A 16,730-nucleotide genomic window follows, 5' to 3' on the forward strand; every position below is an offset into this window, starting at 1 on the left:
GGGGGGGGGGCAGTGCGGGGACAGTGCAGGGACAGTGTGGGGAGCAGTGTGGGGACAGTGTGGGGACAGTGTGGGGACAGTGCGGGGACAGTGTGGGGACAGTGCGGGGACAGTGTGGGGGGCAGTGCAGGGGCAGTGTTCTTCAGGCAGTGGGGGGTTATGGGTGGTGCTTTAGCAGGAAGATGACTGACGGCTGGAATGAGGTTTCTTATTGGTCCAGGATATTTGCCTGGACCCAGAAAAAGGCGGTTCTGAAGACAGTGCCAGGGCTCTAAAGCAACTGTTCCTCCTTATAACCCCAAAGGGCCCCAACCAGAGGTGTTATGTAGGTAGAGGCAGGACAGGGTAGTGGGGTGTTCAAGCTGCCACCATCCCAGCCCTGTCCTCTTAGTGTCCCTGAGAAAAGCTGTTCCCCTCTGGGCCTTGTTTTTCCCATCTGGAAAGTGAGCAAGGTGGACCATGTAGCCACATGTATGTGTGTGTGTGTGCGCGTGTGTGTGTGCGCGTGTGTGTGTGCGTGTGTGTGTGTGTGTGCAGGTGATGCGTGGTCAGACGAGAGAGTGGGAAGAACAGCTGCCCCTCCCCAGAGCTGACTCCTAAGGGAGGCTCCACGGAGGTTGCTCCGTGATGTGCAGGTCCCTTCGTGGCTGGCTGGCGTGTCACGGCTGAGGAGTGCGGCGGCCTGGGGCAGTCCCTGTGCTTGAGCACCTTTCCGGCTGTTATCGCTTCTCTGCTGTGTTTCTCCTCTGCACTGAGGCATTCGATCTCTCAGAGGTACTTCTTGGAGAAGAGCAGGCAGGGAAGGTCATGCTGCTCGGCAGAGTCCCCAGAGAGAGCGATGCTCAGGGGCTGCTGTGGCCACACTGGCCCAAGAGGCAGCACGCAGCATGCTGTGAGCCAGTGGGCTGGGGTGACCATCCCAGGAGTCAGAAACACTCCGTTCTGAGCCCTGCTCTGCTTTTTACCAGCTCTAAGGCCTTAAAAAAACAACATAGATCCTCTCGGCCTCAGTTTCTTCCTCTATAGAGTGGGGATCAAAGCAGCATTTTTGTAAATCTTCAGTGACATAAATTCCCCCTGAAGAGCTTGGCACAGGTATTTGCCATAATCATTGTCATTGTTGTTTTCTCTTCGTAATTGCGGCCTCTTTGTGCTTACTCATAATCCCTCTCTCTTTTTTTTTTTTTTGAGACGGAGTCTCGCTCTGTCGCCCAGGCTGGAGTGCTGTGGCGCGATCTCGGCTCACTACAAGCTCCGCCTCCCGGGTTTACGCCATTCTCCTGCCTCAGCCTCCCGAGTAGCTGGGACTACAGGTGCCCTCCATCTCGCCTGGCTAGTTTTTTGTATTTTTAGTAGAGACGGGGTTTCACCATGTAGACCAGGATGGTCTCAATCTCCTGACCTCGTGATCCACCCGTCTTGGCCTCCCAAAGTGCTGGGATTACAGGTTTGAGCCACCGCGCCCGGCCTCATAATCCCTCTCTAAGAGGCAGAACTAAGTCCCATATTTCCTCAAGGCAGCTAAACTGACACAGAATAGTGTCATCTCGGGTGCTGCTGCCACTGCCAATACCGCTGCCACCATCACCATCACAGTCGTCACCATCACGTGACACCATCATCACCATCACCACTATCACCACCATCACCACCACCACCACCATCACGTTCATCATCATCACCATCACATCACATTCATCCCCATCACCATCCTCTCTATCACCACCACCGTCATCACCATCATCACCATCACCACCACCACCACCATAATCCCCCACCAAAGATTACAGCCATTAACTTATTTAACAAAAATTTATTAACCACCAACAACTTTCCCAGCCCTTTCCAGCACCTTTTCAGGTGCTTGGATACAATCATACCTTATTAGCATCCCTCCTGTCCCTGTCATCATTTTCTGTCTCCGTTGCTAGATAGCAGGGTGGACTTGGAAGCCTTTTGGTATGTTCTTATAGATTCCGGAGCTCTCAGAAACCTCTGGCAACTGCAGGGTCAGCATTTGAGTCTGTGAAGGGTCTCGGAGGGGACTCAAAAGCAAGGAGAGCAGGCTTTTTCCCTTAGGGCTCTAACCCTTTGCTCCCGTGCAGAGTCTGGGGTGTGTTCTGGTACCCTACATCCCCTGACCCCTCTAAAGCAGACTCATGTTTAAGGCTTGGAATCCTTTTGTGTATGTCAGAGTCACTTGAAGAGCTGGTGAAGATGTCTGATGCCAGGTTCCATCCCCTGAGACTGACTCAGTGAGTCTCAGGTTGGGTCCAGGAGCTGTCACTTACCAAGCCCCCATGGGAACTCTGATGTTAAGGGACTCAGGGCCAGTGTAGCTTGTGGTGGCCAAGATGAGCCCCTTGCCCTTTGCTGCCCGGTCCAGCCGGCATAGCCAAGTGAAGCCTTTCTTCTCCCTCCACTCTGCAGGCACACCAAGATGAAGACAGCCACCAATATTTACATCTTTAACCTGGCCCTGGCAGACACTCTGGTCCTGCTGACGCTGCCCTTCCAGGGCACAGACATCCTCCTGGGCTTCTGGCCGTTTGGGAATGCCCTGTGCAAGACAGTCATCGCCATTGACTACTACAACATGTTCACCAGCACCTTCACCCTGACTGCCATGAGTGTGGATCGCTACGTAGCCATCTGCCACCCCATCCGCGCCCTCGACGTCCGCACATCCAGCAAAGCCCAGGCTGTCAACGTGGCCATCTGGGCCCTGGCCTCTGTTGTTGGTGTTCCTGTTGCCATCATGGGCTCGGCACAGGTCGAAGATGAAGGTCAGTGGGGTGGCCCCTCCTCCCCTCACCAGGCTCTCCACGGCTCCTGGGTGGCTCCTCTGGGCCCACTTGCCCTCCACGTCTCCTGGGCCCACTCTGACCCCACTTCTCTCCCTGCAGAGATCGAGTGCCTGGTGGAGATCCCTACCCCACAGGACTACTGGGGCCCTGTGTTTGCCGTCTGCATCTTCCTCTTCTCCTTCATCATCCCCGTGCTCATCATCTCCGTCTGCTACAGCCTCATGATCCGGAGGCTCCGCGGAGTCCGCCTGCTCTCAGGCTCCCGGGAGAAGGACCGGAACTTGCGACGCATCACTCGGCTGGTGCTGGTGGTGGTGGCTGTGTTCGTGGGCTGCTGGACGCCTGTCCAGGTCTTTGTGCTGGTCCAAGGGCTGGGAGTGCAGCCAGGCAGCGAGACTGCCGTGGCCATTCTGCGCTTCTGCACAGCCCTGGGCTACATCAACAGCTGCCTCAACCCCATCCTCTATGCCTTCCTGGATGAGAACTTCAAGGCCTGCTTCCGCAAGTTCTGCTGTGCCTCTGCCCTGCGCCGGGAGGTACAGGTGTCTGACCGTGTGCGCAGCGTTGCCAAAGATGTGGCCCTGGCCTGCAAGACCTCTGAGACGGTACCGCGGCCTGCGTGACTAGGCGTGGACCTGCCTATGGTGCCCGTCAGCCCACAGAGCCCATCTACGCCCAACACGGAGCTCACACAGGTCACTGCTCTCTAGGCTGACACACCCTGAGCCCTGAGCATCCAGAGCCTTGGATGGGCTTTTCCCTGTGGGCCAGGGACACTTGGTCCCAGAGGAGGACCTAGTGACATCATGGGACAGGTCAGAGCATTAGGGCTACCTCCATGGCCCCAGACAGACTAAAGCTGCCCTCCTGCTGCAGGGCTGAGGTGACACAAAGACCTACCTGGAAGCAGCTGCCGTGCTGCTGGATGGCCGTGACTGGAGCCTGTGCCCCTCCCTGCCCGTGCTTCACGTGACTCTTGGCCTCTCTGCTGCTGTGTTGGCAGAACCCTGGGTGGGAGCACACCCGGAGGAGGAGCAGCGGCTGTGTCATCCTGTGCACCCTGCGTGCTGTGTGCTGTTTGCATGGCAGGGCTCCAGCTGCCTTCAGCCCTGGGACGTCTCCTCAGGGCAGCTGGACAGGTTTGGCACTGCCCGGGAAGTCCAACAGGCAGCTTTTCTTTGGGGTGGGACTTGCCCTGAGCTTGGAGCTGCCACCAGGAGGACTTGCCTGTTCTGACTCCACCTGTGCAGCCAGGGCCACCCCAGGAGAGTGTCCAGGTGGGCTGGCCGTCCTTGGCTGCAGACCCCGAGCTGGTCCTGGGCCAGCCACACCTCTGAAGGTTTCCTGTGTGCTGCACGGTGCAGGCCTCATCCCTGACTGCAGCTTGGCTCTGGGTCCAATCCCCATTTCCCTTCAGGAGACCAACGGGAGGCCCTGGCCCATTCCCTCCAGCAGTGCAATGAACTGTCACGCTGTGGACCGTCAACCGAGCTCTGCTCCTCGGTGTGTGGCGGGTGTCTCGGGGGGAAGACGCCGCGTGACCACATGGGCGGCTCTGTTGTTCACAAAGTAGAGGCCTCATTTTCCTGGTCTTGACTGCTGTTTGGAGCAGGGTGGGAGAAGATTCTCTGGGGGTCTCCACATCCTCCCAGGGGGTCTCCACATTCTCCCAGGGCTCCCCTCACAGCCTCTCCTTTGCTTGAAGCCGGAGGTCAGTGGCCGTGCAGTATTTTGGGGAAGCTGTGTTGCGGGGCAAGCTGTGTGGAAGGAGAAGCCGGTGACCACAGCGGAGTCCTGCTCTGATGACGCCTGCTTCATTTACAAGCCTCAAGATGGCTCTGCGTAGGGCCTGAACTTGCTGCCCGACGAGAGGATAGCTTCACAGCAGAGCCAGCATGAGGGGTGGGGCTTGCCAGGGCTTGCTTGAGCCAAACTTTAAGCGCTGTGGTGGCTACGAGAACACTGGGGGGTGGGAGGGGGTCTCTGTACCTCAGGGGATGCCCTGCTGTGGTCAACCAGAGAATCACCGTTCCTGGTCTACAGATGGAAGCTGCAGGTTGGTGACTTTGCAAATGCACTTCCTACAGACGAACTATTAAAAGACCTGCAACATTGAAAAAACTCATTTTTTCCATCAAGACTTTGGCCAGGTAACCTTAGGCTCCTGCCAAGAACAGTAAGTGATGGCCATCTCGCCACAGAGCCTGGGCTGCTCCTCCAGCTCTGGGGAGTCTAGGCCGTGGGGACTGTCCCTGGGGAGGCCCATGCTGTCTCCGTGACATCTGTGGCAGGAGTCTCTGAGAATGGGAGCTGCCTAGCTACGGTGTTTTCTTGCCAAGGCTAAGTGTTTTGTGACTCTGTGCTGACGTAATGTGCATCTTCACGTATTTATGCATGTGGCAAGCGTTACTTCCTGTGCACGCAGCCAGCCCTGGGTCTGTCTCTGGGGTAATGAAAAAGGACCCTAATAAACACCTGCTCACTGGCTGGGTACTCTTCATAACAGGTGTTTCTGGCTTCTGCCACCTGGGGATTTACTTTTGGGGTGACTTTTCTGGGATTAGCACGTGAGTGGGAGGAGGCTATGGGGTTTAGGCTGAGTTCTTGCACTTGTCCTGTGCTGCTCAACAGGCTGGGCTCTGTCCTCAGTGAAGGGTCCTCCAGGAGGCTGGAACCCTGGGGAGAGTTGAAGCCAGTTAATGGTGTGTTGGCCGGGCTGTTACCTTTTCTTCAGCACACACAGTTTCTCCCTAAATAACCGATGGCCGCACCTCTCCCCTGCCCCTGGAAAGAGAGGTTTCCTGAGGATCCAGTGGGAGGAGGCTGCTCCCACCCAGGCTGCAGGGTTTTCTTCCCCCTAGTTCATCTCAGAAGAACCCCTGCTCCTGCTCATTTCCCCTTCCTAGAGCAGATCTGAGGGGAGTTTTGGTGCAGGATGAGCAGACAGCCTCCTCTGGGGCTGGGCACACTCTTGCCATGGACATCTGCCTCCTGGTTCCTGTTTGGCCCAGTGCAGCCCAGGCTGACCTGCAAAACAGAGCAGCTTTGGAGGGTGGGCACCCGCACACTCCAGGCCAAGGGCTTGTCTCCAGGGCATGGGCAGATGGGCAAGTTCTGTAGGGTTTTATATAGGTTTGAATGACAGACACTGTCTTATCCTGGACTGCTGTAGCAAAGTACCATAGATCCAATGGCAATAGAAACAACAGACGTTTATTTCTCACGGTTCTGGAGGCTGGAGATCAGAGATGAGGTGCAGGCACAGTCAGGTTCTGGGAGAGACCCGCTCCCAGGCCATAGAGGGCCGTCTTCTCACTATATCATGACATGGGTTTGAGAGCTCCAGAGCGTCTGTTTCCTAGAGGCACTCATCCCATTCAGGAGGACTCCGCGGTCATGACCTGTCATCTCCCAAAGGCCCCCTTCTCCTGATACCATCAGCTTGGCGGGTGGGATTTCAAAATACGAATTTTGGAGGAACACAAATAGTTCATAACAAACACATTGCCATTAAAGCAAAAATTTAGCATCAACGGACAATTTGGGAGGGACAGGCTGCACCGGGGTAGTTACCCTGCCCTTGGGCCCGGGAGATGGTGTGGGCTTGGTGGAAGAGGCTCACACGTGGTGCTGTCCTGTCCTCGGGTGGGTGTGGATCCAGGGCTAAGCCCACAGCTAGTGTATTCCAGAAGGAGCCGGCCAGACAGGGGCCAGGGGCCGTAGGAGGAGTTGGGGGGTGTTGGAGGCTGACCAGCTCCCTGGCTCACCCCACCCCTCCTCTGACCGCACCCTGGGTCTCCTCTCCAGCCCCCGGCTCCCCCAACCCACCTCTGCTGTTGGGCTTGGTCAAGTCGCCTGGCTTTTCTGAGCCTCAGTTAACTTCCCTGTGCAAAGGGGACCTCAGAACCCTCTTTGTGGGGTTGTGGGGACGGCTGGGGCGCCCGGGAGGGTCCGGGTCCTGTCCGACCGCAGGAAGGCCGGGGTTCAGCGGCGGCGTCGGACCCTCCCGCCAGGGGGCGCTGTGGGCTCACGCGGGCCCAGCCTCGGGCCCCAGGGCGCGGCGGTGGGAACCGCGGTCACTAGCGGGGTCTGAATGTGGGTGGCGGGGCCAGGCTGTCCCTGGGACCAGGAGCCCAGAGCGTGCAGACGTGGCGGGCTGAGCCGCTCAGTGTGGCCCCTGCCCCGCGCCCACCCCGCCCGGTGTCAGGAGGTCCGCCCACCTGCCCCTCCCTCCTGGCTGGCTGGGGCCTCCCCAGTCCTCGGGGGTCCTCTGCTGCTCCCTGGCTGGTTGGTGGTCTGCAGACCCTGTGGCTGTGCCTGATCTGCCTGGTCCCCGAGAAGAAGCTGAGGATCCCATTGCTGGACTGTGGATGGGGACAGGAGCCGCCCGAGGTCAGAAGAGGTCTGGGTTCTTTGGAGGAATCCTGGTTGGCGCCTTCTCTGCAGCAGAGATGGCCCGCTGGGGCCAGAGGGTGGAGGCCAGGTGGGAGGCCTCGGCCCTGAGGGCTGTAGGGGCCTCGTCCTGGCGCTCCGTCAGCGCCCCCGCCCCTCCCCACCCCTTCCCCACCCCTCCCCCACCCCGTGGGGCTCACTCTCAGCCCTGCCTGCGCTCACTCCCACTCCCGAGCGTCTCCTGCCCGCCCCTCATTGTTCGCTCGCTCATGACGCCTCACACCTGGCTTGGAGCGGGTGTCTGGGAAACAGTCCCACTTGTCTCCTCAAGGGGCTCCGGGGCACAGTAGCAGCGCGCGGGCACAGTAGCAGCGCGCGGGCACAGTAACAGCGCGCGGGCACAGTAACAGCGCGCGGGCACAGTAGCAGCGTGCGGGCACAGTAACAGCGCGCGGGCGCAGTAGCAGCGTGCGGGCACAGTAGCAGCGTGCAGCGCGCGGGCACAGTAACAGCGCGCGGGGCACAGTAACAGCGCGCGGGCACAGTAACAGCGTGCAGCGCGCGGGCACAGTAACAGCGCGCGGGCACAGTAGCAGCGCGCGGGCGCAGTAGCAGCGCGCGGGCACAGTAGCAGCGCGCGGGGCACAGTAACAGCGCGCGGGGCACAGTAGCAGCGCGTGGGCACAGTAACAGCGCGCGGGCACAGTAGCAGCGCGCGGGCACAGTAGCAGCGTGCGGGCACAGTAACAGGCTGCTGCTTAGCGAGGTGTGACTGCAGCGCAGCCAGGAAACAAATCCAGGGACAGCTTGTTCTTCCTGCGGTGTGGGTGTTGGTGGTGGCTTAAAAATTGTCCACAGGCTGGGCTCATGCCTGTAATCCCAGCACTTTGGGAGGCTGAGGCAGGAGGATCACTTGAGCCCAGGAGTTTGAGACCAGCCTGGGCAACATAGTGAGATCTCGTCTTTAAAAAAAAATTGCCTGGTGTGGTAGCGCACGCATGTGGTCCCAGCTACTCCAGAGGCTGATGTGGGAGGATTGCCTGAGCTCAGGAAGTCGAATCTGCCCTGAGCTGTGACCGCACCACAGCACTCCAGCCTGGTCAACAGAGTGAGACCCCTTCTCGATTTAAAAAAAATATTGAAGCAAAAGAAAAATAAACAGTCTACAGCCCCCAAGTGTGGGCTGGACCTGTGACTTGCTTCCAATGCACAGAATGTAGTAGAAGGGATGGCAAGTGGCTCCGGACACTTGGCCTCAAATGTGTTGAGGCGTCCTCTTGGCTCCCCCTTGGGTCGCTGGCTCTGGGGGACCCAGTGCCATGTTTTGAGGACACTCAGCCCCTGAAGCATCCATGTGGTGAGGAGCAGAGGCCTCCTGCCCGTAGCCACGGGAGGCAGACGTCTCAGAAGGAGATACCCCAGCCCCTGCCCAGGCTTCCGAGGGCCAGGGCCTTGGCCAACGTCCTGACTGCAACCTCAGGAGAGACCCTGAGCCAGAACCACCCAAAAGGCCACTTTAATTTTTGAACCACAGAAGCTGTGAAATAGTAGAAGTTGTTTTAAGCTGCTGAGTTTTGGAGAAATTTGTTATGCAGCAACAGATAACTAATACAGTGTTGTCAGGGAGGATAAGTGGATGGAGACAGCCCTGGCGTGTTTGGCTGGCTAGCATGGAGGAGAGGCACTGATGCAGGCCTGAGCCGAGGGGGCTCGACAGGCAGGGCCCTCGTCGCCTGGAGAGCTGGAGTACTTGGTGGATGGGTGGAGGTGGGCGTACACCCTGGAATGCCTCGTGGTCTGTGAATGGTGGGTCCTGTGTGCCCGCTGGACAGATTGATCAGAGCTCTGGGTCATGAGGACGTAAACCAACCCAGAGCACTCACATCTCACTGCCAGGCTGGAATGCCAGGCATGGAACCAGCTGAGAGCCATGGGGCCAAGAGTCGGGGCCTGGCCACAGCACACCTGGGACCAGCCCCTGGCCCCTCCCACCTGACGGCTGCCTGCACTTCATTACCACCCTCACCCTGCCCCCACCAGAGTTTCAGCAGCTCCTGCTGGCTGATTACAAGCCCCTGGCCACACCGCGGGAGAAAGAGTTCCAGGTGCCAGCCTGTCCAAGTGACGGATGGTCCCTAGGCTCTGGTGGCCCAGAGGTCCTGGCAAAAGGGCCCTGTACCCTCTAGCAAAATATGAGAGGACCATCGGCCACAGCATGGGGGGTACAGAGGAGCACAGGCCATGGCATGCGGGCACGGCGGGGACGGGCCTCCTGCTGGAATGTCACTGGGGTTTCAGCCCATGAGAGTCAATTCCATGGTCTCATTTGGTGCAGGTGTCCTTGGCCTTTGCAGCCACACAGCACTGCTGCTGTCTGAGGCGCCCGCACTTGCCACTTCCCAACCCTGTCTTGGGGAGACTGTGCGACATGGCGCTGGCCCAGGTCGAGACCATAGTTCAGGTCCCTTCCCTCCCGACCACTGTCATTAGGGATCCTGAGTCCCAGAGCCTTCCGAGGCGCTTGTCCATCTGTCTGTCTCTCGTGGGTAAGTGGACTCAGGATGCTTGCTGTGTTGGGTCCTTCTGCCAGGACCTGGCTCCCTGCTGCTGTCCACCCAGGGGCTGTCCAGGAAGCAGAGACATGGAAGATATATGCCCACAGCTGTCTCTGTAGGTCTGGTGGCCAGTGTTTGAGGGTCTGTGTCTCACTGTGTGGAGAAGACAGCACTGGGATGTGAACAGGACGGGCACTCCCTGAAAGAGACAACCTGAACTGGGTGGTGGTGGGGGTGATGGTGGGTGCTCAGGCCCCTCAGCACCCGAACATGGTACGGAAATTTTTCCGGAAGTTGTTGTCTAGAAAGGCGTAGAGGAAGGGGTTCAGGCACGAGTTGGCGTAGCTGAGGCTGGTGATGACGTAGGACATGCTGATGACCAGTGGGGTCTGGGGCAGGTCTGTGGTCAGGGCCACGACAGAGGCCAGGTGAAAGGGCGTCCAGCAGAGGAGGCACACGGCCAGCACGACGAGGACCAGGATGGTCACCTTCCGCCTGGCCTTGCCTAGAGCCTTGGCACCAGAGCAGAGCCGCACGGCCCGCAGCCTGCGCAGCAGGTCTGTGTAGAGCACACAGATGGTGCACACAGGTACCACGAAGCCCAGGACCAACGTGTAGACACGGCTGGCCTTGAACCAGACCCGCTCGGGCCGCGGGAAGCTCAGCCCACAGCTTGGGACCTGTAGCTCATTGCTGTAGACGCCAGCAAAAGAGAAGAAGGGCAGAACCAGAACCGTGACACCCAGCCAGACACACAGGCTGGCGACCTTTGCCCCCCGGTAGGTGCGCCAGGGCATGTGGTGGGACCGCACAGTGGCCAGCACCACCAGGTATCGGTCCACGCTCATCACAGCTAGGAAGTAGATGCTGGAGAAGATGTTGTAGTGGTCGATGGCCAGCACCAGCTTGCAGAGCAGCTCCCCGAAGGGCCAGTGCTGCAGCAGGTGCTCTGCGATGTTGACAGGCAGTACCAGTGTGAAGAGCCCATCGGCAATGGCCAGGTTCAGGATGAACACGTTGGTCACCGTCTTCATCTTGGGCGCCCTCAGGATTACAAGGATGACGGCCGTGTTGCCAGTCAGTCCCACGGCACAAATCCCAGAGTACACGGCGGGCAGGAGCACATAGAGGAACGGCAGCGGCTCAGAGAAGGTGGCATTGTGGCCGGTGCCATTGTCCTGAGAGATGTTGGCACCCATCGTGGGGAGAGAGAAGGAGCCCCTGCTGTCAGGGAGCTCTGGGAGACCAGTGGCCTGCATTGTAGCTGGGACCGTTGACAATTTGTGCCCTGGGCAGGTGGGAGGTGCCTTGGAGTTGGGTATCTGGTTGGGGGCCTCCTTGGGCTGGATTCTAGGGAAGAAAGACAACCGGAAACTTTGAGACCTGGCTGTCTGTTAGAGCATGGCCACTCCAAGTTCTCTGGCAGAGATGGCAGCCACTTTGCCAGGTCAAGGACATGGGGCCAGAGGGAGCCTGGTGGGGTGTGTGTGGGCCTCCTCCTGCCTCTTCCTGGTGATACTTTAGCAGATCCGTTCCCTTCTCCCGTAGAGAGAGCTGCTGGCCAGCCTCCTGGGAAGAGGAGACGTGGATCTGCCCCTGCCCCAGCAACCCGCAAATGCACAGGCTAAGTAGACTCAAGAGATCCCTTTGAAAACACACCTTCCAAGCTCGTCTCTGGCTCCCTTGAATCTGAAAGTCTTTCCCTCAGGGGTCTTGGAGTCTGCACCCTCCCTCACACCCTCCCGAGAGATGCTGCAGACCCTGCCGGTGCAGCTACTCTTCTCTCCACTGACCTGTGCAGTGCTTCAAGTCCAGAAGTTGGCAGCCATGGTGTGTTCCTGGTTTTGGGCAGTACAGGCAGTCGCGGGGAGGTATGGTCCTCACTCAGACCTCCCGCTGAGGTTTCAGCACTTTCAGGACCTGCCCTGCTGGCTGCCTCAGCCCCGGCGGTGAGGTTCCCAGCCTGGTGCCTGTGCTGATGCTGGTGAGGGAGGGAGGCGGATCCCCCTCGCTGACGTGGAGCCTGGAAGGCAGGCCCCACCTTCCCCTGAGCTGCAGTAGCGCCTGCAGTCGGCTGTCCCAGGGTCTCCTTCGCACTCACTTACCTAGGCAGACTCCTCAGTGGGCGGCTGAGGCACATGTGCGCCTGTGTGTCAGGAAGGCACTCCATACAGGGGCCTCTGGGTGTGCCCAGGTCTTCGGGCAGAGGGCACTGAGGGCGTCTGTGCCTCTGTCTGGGAGTCACTATGGACTTGGGCACCTTTATCTGCGTACATGGGTGTCTTGGTGGATCTTGTGCCCCACACTGTGCGTGTACATGGTGTGTGCTTGTGTGTGTGTGTGTGCCAGTCAGGACATGTACATGGTGTGCCTGTGTGTCCTGTGTGTGTGTGGGTGCCAGTTAGGACATGTACATGTGTGTGCCTGTGTGTCCTGTGTGTGTGTGTGTGTGCCAGTTAGGACATGTACATGGTTTGTGCCTGTGTGTGTGGGTGCCAGTTAGGACATGTACATGGTGTGTGCCTGTGTGTGTGGGTGCCAGTTAGGACATGTACATGTGTGTGGGCCTGTGTCTGCCTGCATGGGGGTTTCTGTGGGTGAGCTCTGCGTTGTATCTGAGTGTGTCTACATGTCCTTGGCTGAGTGTGGGGGTCTGGGGGGTCTGTATGCCCTCAGGTGGAAGCAGAACTTGTTGGCCACAGTCAACCCACCTTCTTTTTTTGCCTTTTACTAAAAGAGGAACTCAACCTAGGCAAGCTGTGAAAGGCTGCAGAGAAAACGTTCGCACCCTGACGTGCATCTCTCATGCTGTCCTGCAGAGGTGGTGAGCGTCGCGCTCTGCTCTGGGTTGGCCTTCGAGTCCTTCCCTTCTCCCCGCTTTTCTTCCTTGCTGGATGCACCCTGCCTTATTCAACCCCCGTGTGTGCAGCTCGGCAGCTTCTGGGCATGCTTTGCAGGCAGTGCCACAGCTGACACGAGCAGTCGCCAGTCAGGGCCGTTCCTCAGCGGAGACGTGTTGGGTCAGAGGGTCTGTGTGTTATCTTTCCTTTGTTTCTTTTTTGAGACGGGGTCTTGCTCTGTCGCCCAGGCTGGGGTGCAGTGGTGCTATCATGGCTCACTGCAGCCATGACCTCCCTGGGCTCAGGTGATCCTCCCACCTCAGCCTCTCAAATAGCTGGCACTACAGGCATGTGCCACCATGCCTGGCTAATTTTTGTATTTTTTTTGTAGAGACGAGTTTCACCATGTTGCCCAGGCTGGTCTCGAACCCCTGAGCTCCAGCCTACATCGGCCTCCCAAAGTGCTCAGGTTACAGACATGAGTCACCGCACCTGGTCACTGTGTGTTTTCGGTCTGGGGAGATGTGGCTGCCCATCGAGACCGTGCCCTCTGCCTGTGGGGTCGCAAGACTGTCACCCCACACTCACAGTCTGCCTTCTTTCATGAGAGTTGCTCTGTCAAGTCTGTTGGTTAGGACAAGAGCCTGGGCAGTCACCCTGAGTACCCTGATATCACCAGCCTGAGGGTACACTGTGGATGGGCCCCGAGCTACCCTTCCATGGGCTATGCCATGTGGATGTTGAATCTGGGGTCAGGGAGCCCTGCTGAGATATCTCACACTCCTCTTCAGCCAGAGTTTGGGGATGGCAGTCGGTGGGGGATCCATGGGTGTGTCTCGAGGGAGCCTGGGGCTGGTGGTAGCCACAGTTCGTCACATTTGTGGAGCTTGAGGCCCACGAGGTCGGGGATGGTGGTTAGCAGCCATGAAGAGAGGCTGCACTGGGGCTGAATTTTGTGATTCGGGGTGTTTGTGGGGTCAGGAGGGGTCAGTTCACAGCTCCTGGAAACCAGAGGCGTGACACAGAGAGGCCAGGCCTGGCATGTGGTGGCCTCGTCCTCCTTGGCCCTAGTGGCCCAGCCATTGACCAGGGTGTAGGCTGGGCCAGGCGGTCACTGGTCTTGGCTGGGGAGCGACCGACCATGGCCTCAGCACTGGGCACTGGGAGAATGTCCCAGGCCTGGTGTCACCGAGCTGCTGTCCTGGGGTGGGGCTGGCCACACTGGCCTGATTCTGGGCCTCCCTGGGGGCATTGCTGGGGGCCTCTCCCTTCCCATGCATTTTGGGAGGGGCCCAGGCTAGTGCTGATACCTTCCTCTGCCCAGTGCCCCCATGTGGGCTGAGCTCTGGGCACCCCTCCTGCTCTTTGCCCTGCAGGACACCGACTGCCACCCACACCTTCTTCAGAGCAGGGTGTTCCAGGAGGGTCTTCCCTTAAGCCTCAGGAGTGGGGAGCCCAGTGTCAGGGGCATCCCTCAGAGTACAGAATCTTCCCATGCAAAGGTCCCACCGTGTGTCTGGCTTCCTCTGAAGCCAACCATGAGTCTGGGTCCTCTTTTCACTCCACCGGTGTCTGGTGACTCTGGGAATCTGAGCCCCTCCCAGACTCTACCTCTGCTCTCCTGAGCCTGTCCTGAAGGCTGGTCTGGCACCACAGCCCGCCGGTCACACTGGAGGTGGGGTGGGCATGATGGAAGGGATGGGACCCTGAGGGCAGTGGGGATGGGGGAGACTGCCGGGTGCAGAGCTCAGGACCCCGGGGAGGCTGGTTGGAGGTGTCAGGTCCTCCCGGCCACAAAAGCAGCAACCCCAGGTGCCTTTTCTTCCTCCCAGAAGCACCTCGCTTATGCCCAGTGCAACACCAGGGCCTGAGCTGGGGCTGCTCCCCTGTCTGTACCCCAGCCCTCAGGGCTCAGAAAGGTCCTTTGCTCTGTCTGTGGGCTGGGCATTATTCCAGCCAACTGTGACCTTGTGAGAACATCGTTCTGTGGAAATGATTTCCATTTTCAGAAATAAATTGGCCTTTTCAAACGAACCTGTGAGGCCCTTTGGGTGTAGAGAGGAGAGGCCGGGGGGGAGGGAGCCGTGCTCAGCTCTGTCGGGCAGAACGATGGTGGGGGCCACTGGCAGGGCACATCATCTGTCTGGGGTGTGGGGTGATGGAGTGATGGGTGCCAGTCAGTGTGCATCTGAGCATCCTGTGGGGCTGTGTGTGGGGGTCCTGCAGGGACCCGAAGGAGAAGCAGACCTACATTTATGTGTGGCCGAGCACAGTGACACTGTACCCCTCGGGCAGGGGCCAGGGAGAAGCACCAGGACCCTGAGACAGCTAAGTAACATATAAGCATCGCTGTGCTGGCTTTATTCTTATTGCCACTTCATATAGGTGTGGCAGCTGCCCTCCGTCTGTCCCTCAGTGAGCGATACAACTCGGATCTTCAATGTGCATGCATATATGTAGCAGACATACAGACCCAGAGGTTCATACGGACTTGAGTGTGCATGTTGACCATCTCCTCTCTAGCCAGGCAGGCCCTGGTAGGAGGGGTGGATTCTGCCCTGCTGGCCAGAGTCCAGGCCTGTCTGCCCTGCTCTCTCTCCTCCATCAGCTCTCCAAGATGAGCCTCAGCTGTGGCTGTGGCCCTGCAGGGCAAGTGCTCCCAAGAGGCCTAGGCCATTAGGCCTAGTGAGAGGGCCAGGTGTGGTGGCTCACACCTGTCATCCCAGCACTTTGGGAGGCCGAGGTGAACGGATCACCTGAGGTCAAGAGTTTAAGACCAGCCTGGCCAACATGGCGAAACCCCATCTCTACTAAAAATAAAAAAATTATTGTGGCCAGGCACATGGTGGGTGCCTGTAATCTGTAATCCCAGCTACTCCGGAGGCTGAGGCAGGAGAATCACTTGGACTCAGGAAGCGGAGGTTGCATTGAGCCGAGATCATGCCACGGCACTGCAGTCTGGGGGACAGAGTGAGACTCTGTCTCAAAAAAACCCAGAAAAACAAACATTAGCTGGGTATGGTGGTGCACGCCTATAGTCCCACTGCTTGAAAGGCTGAGGTGGGAGAATCGCTTGAGCCCAGGAAGTCAAGGCTGCAGTGAGCCGAGATTGCGCCACGGCACCCCAGCCTGGGTGACGGAGTAGGACCCTGTCACAGAAAAAAAGAAGACCAGCGAGAGGCCCAGGCCTGGCCTTCTCTAAGTAGGTAACTGGGCAGCTTAGCTCTCTCAAAAGAGATAAGTGATTCAGGGCCAGTTTCTCTGAGTGGGAGGTGAGTTCTCCAGGGAAGCTGGGAGAAAACACACTTTATTTATAAAACTGGGAAGGGACCATTTCTCGTTTAAATTCAGGGTTCCCCACCATGCCTCAGGGTACCCGCTGCCTCTCTCTTCCCCCTTCCAGTCAGCAACGAACTGTCCCCAGGGGAGGTCATGTTAGACAGGGCCATAGCCACCGGGCACCTTAGCTCGGGGCAGATGAGAGGGGCCAGGGCAGCCAGACTGGGTCCTCAGCCATCTCCCAAATACCCTACCTTAGGCGCTGAGTCATTCATCCACTGCACACATATTTGCCTGGGAGGACTGCAGTGAACAAAGGGCCAATTCCTGCTCTCGTGGGGCTGGCCCTTTGGTGGGGGAGGCAGATGGTGGATGAAATAGTGCAGTGCACTGTGGAACAGGAGGAAGGGGAGCTCTGGGGGGAGCAGGAGGCCACTGGGCCTTTCAGAGAAGGCACCTCCTGTGCTGAAACCTGGAGGGGGTGGGGGAGGTTGGGTGAGTGGGGCAAGGCCCCTGGGGGGAAAGAGGGCCCTTGGGGCCAGGTCCTAAAGCCAGAGGTTCTGGAGGTGACAGTTAGGGGAGCAGAGGCCTGAGCAGGTTGGGGAAGAGGCCATTGTGGGGAAGCTGGAGGTCACGGTGGCGTGTAGGTCTGGCTGCCTGTGGGCAGCCCCCACCCTGACCAAGGCCTTCGGCAGCCAGGGTTTACAGGGCTGCTGGGGCTGGGGCACTGAGGCCTCCCTCTCATCTCTGGACCTCATCTGCTAAAGCTGTGCCTGCGCTACCCACGTGCCTCCTACCGCCCCAGGCGCGTGTAGGTGGCAGGCTCAGGGAGCCTGGTGCAAAGCTCCCATCGTGAC

At 58.7% G+C, this 16,730-nt stretch overlaps 2 protein-coding genes across 7 annotated transcripts in view; one reads left to right on the plus strand and one right to left on the minus strand.

Annotated features, from left to right (window-relative positions):
* OPRL1 (opioid related nociceptin receptor 1) overlaps positions 1 to 5,310 on the plus strand; it is a 23,196-nt gene extending 17,886 nt beyond the window's left edge. For all 6 annotated transcript variants that reach the window (XM_023183201.2, XM_023183199.1, XM_023183198.1 and 3 more), the window contains 2 exons: positions 2,431 to 2,786; positions 2,907 to 5,310. In XM_023183201.2, the coding sequence (XP_023038969.1) occupies positions 2,431 to 2,786; positions 2,907 to 3,430 (880 nt within the window). In that variant the 3' untranslated portion in view covers positions 3,431 to 5,310. The remainder of the gene's footprint in view (positions 1 to 2,430; positions 2,787 to 2,906) is intronic.
* A 4,701-nt stretch (positions 5,311 to 10,011) lies between these two features.
* NPBWR2 (neuropeptides B and W receptor 2) lies at positions 10,012 to 11,013 on the minus strand. Its single transcript, XM_023183169.2, has one exon. The coding sequence runs from the start codon at positions 11,011 to 11,013 to the stop codon at positions 10,012 to 10,014; it is 1,002 nt and encodes a 333-aa protein (XP_023038937.1).
* Positions 11,014 to 16,730: the final 5,717 nt, after the last annotated feature.

Source organism: Piliocolobus tephrosceles, chromosome 20 (genome assembly GCF_002776525.5).
Source record: "Piliocolobus tephrosceles isolate RC106 chromosome 20, ASM277652v3, whole genome shotgun sequence".
Lineage (NCBI taxonomy): Eukaryota > Metazoa > Chordata > Mammalia > Primates > Cercopithecidae > Piliocolobus > Piliocolobus tephrosceles.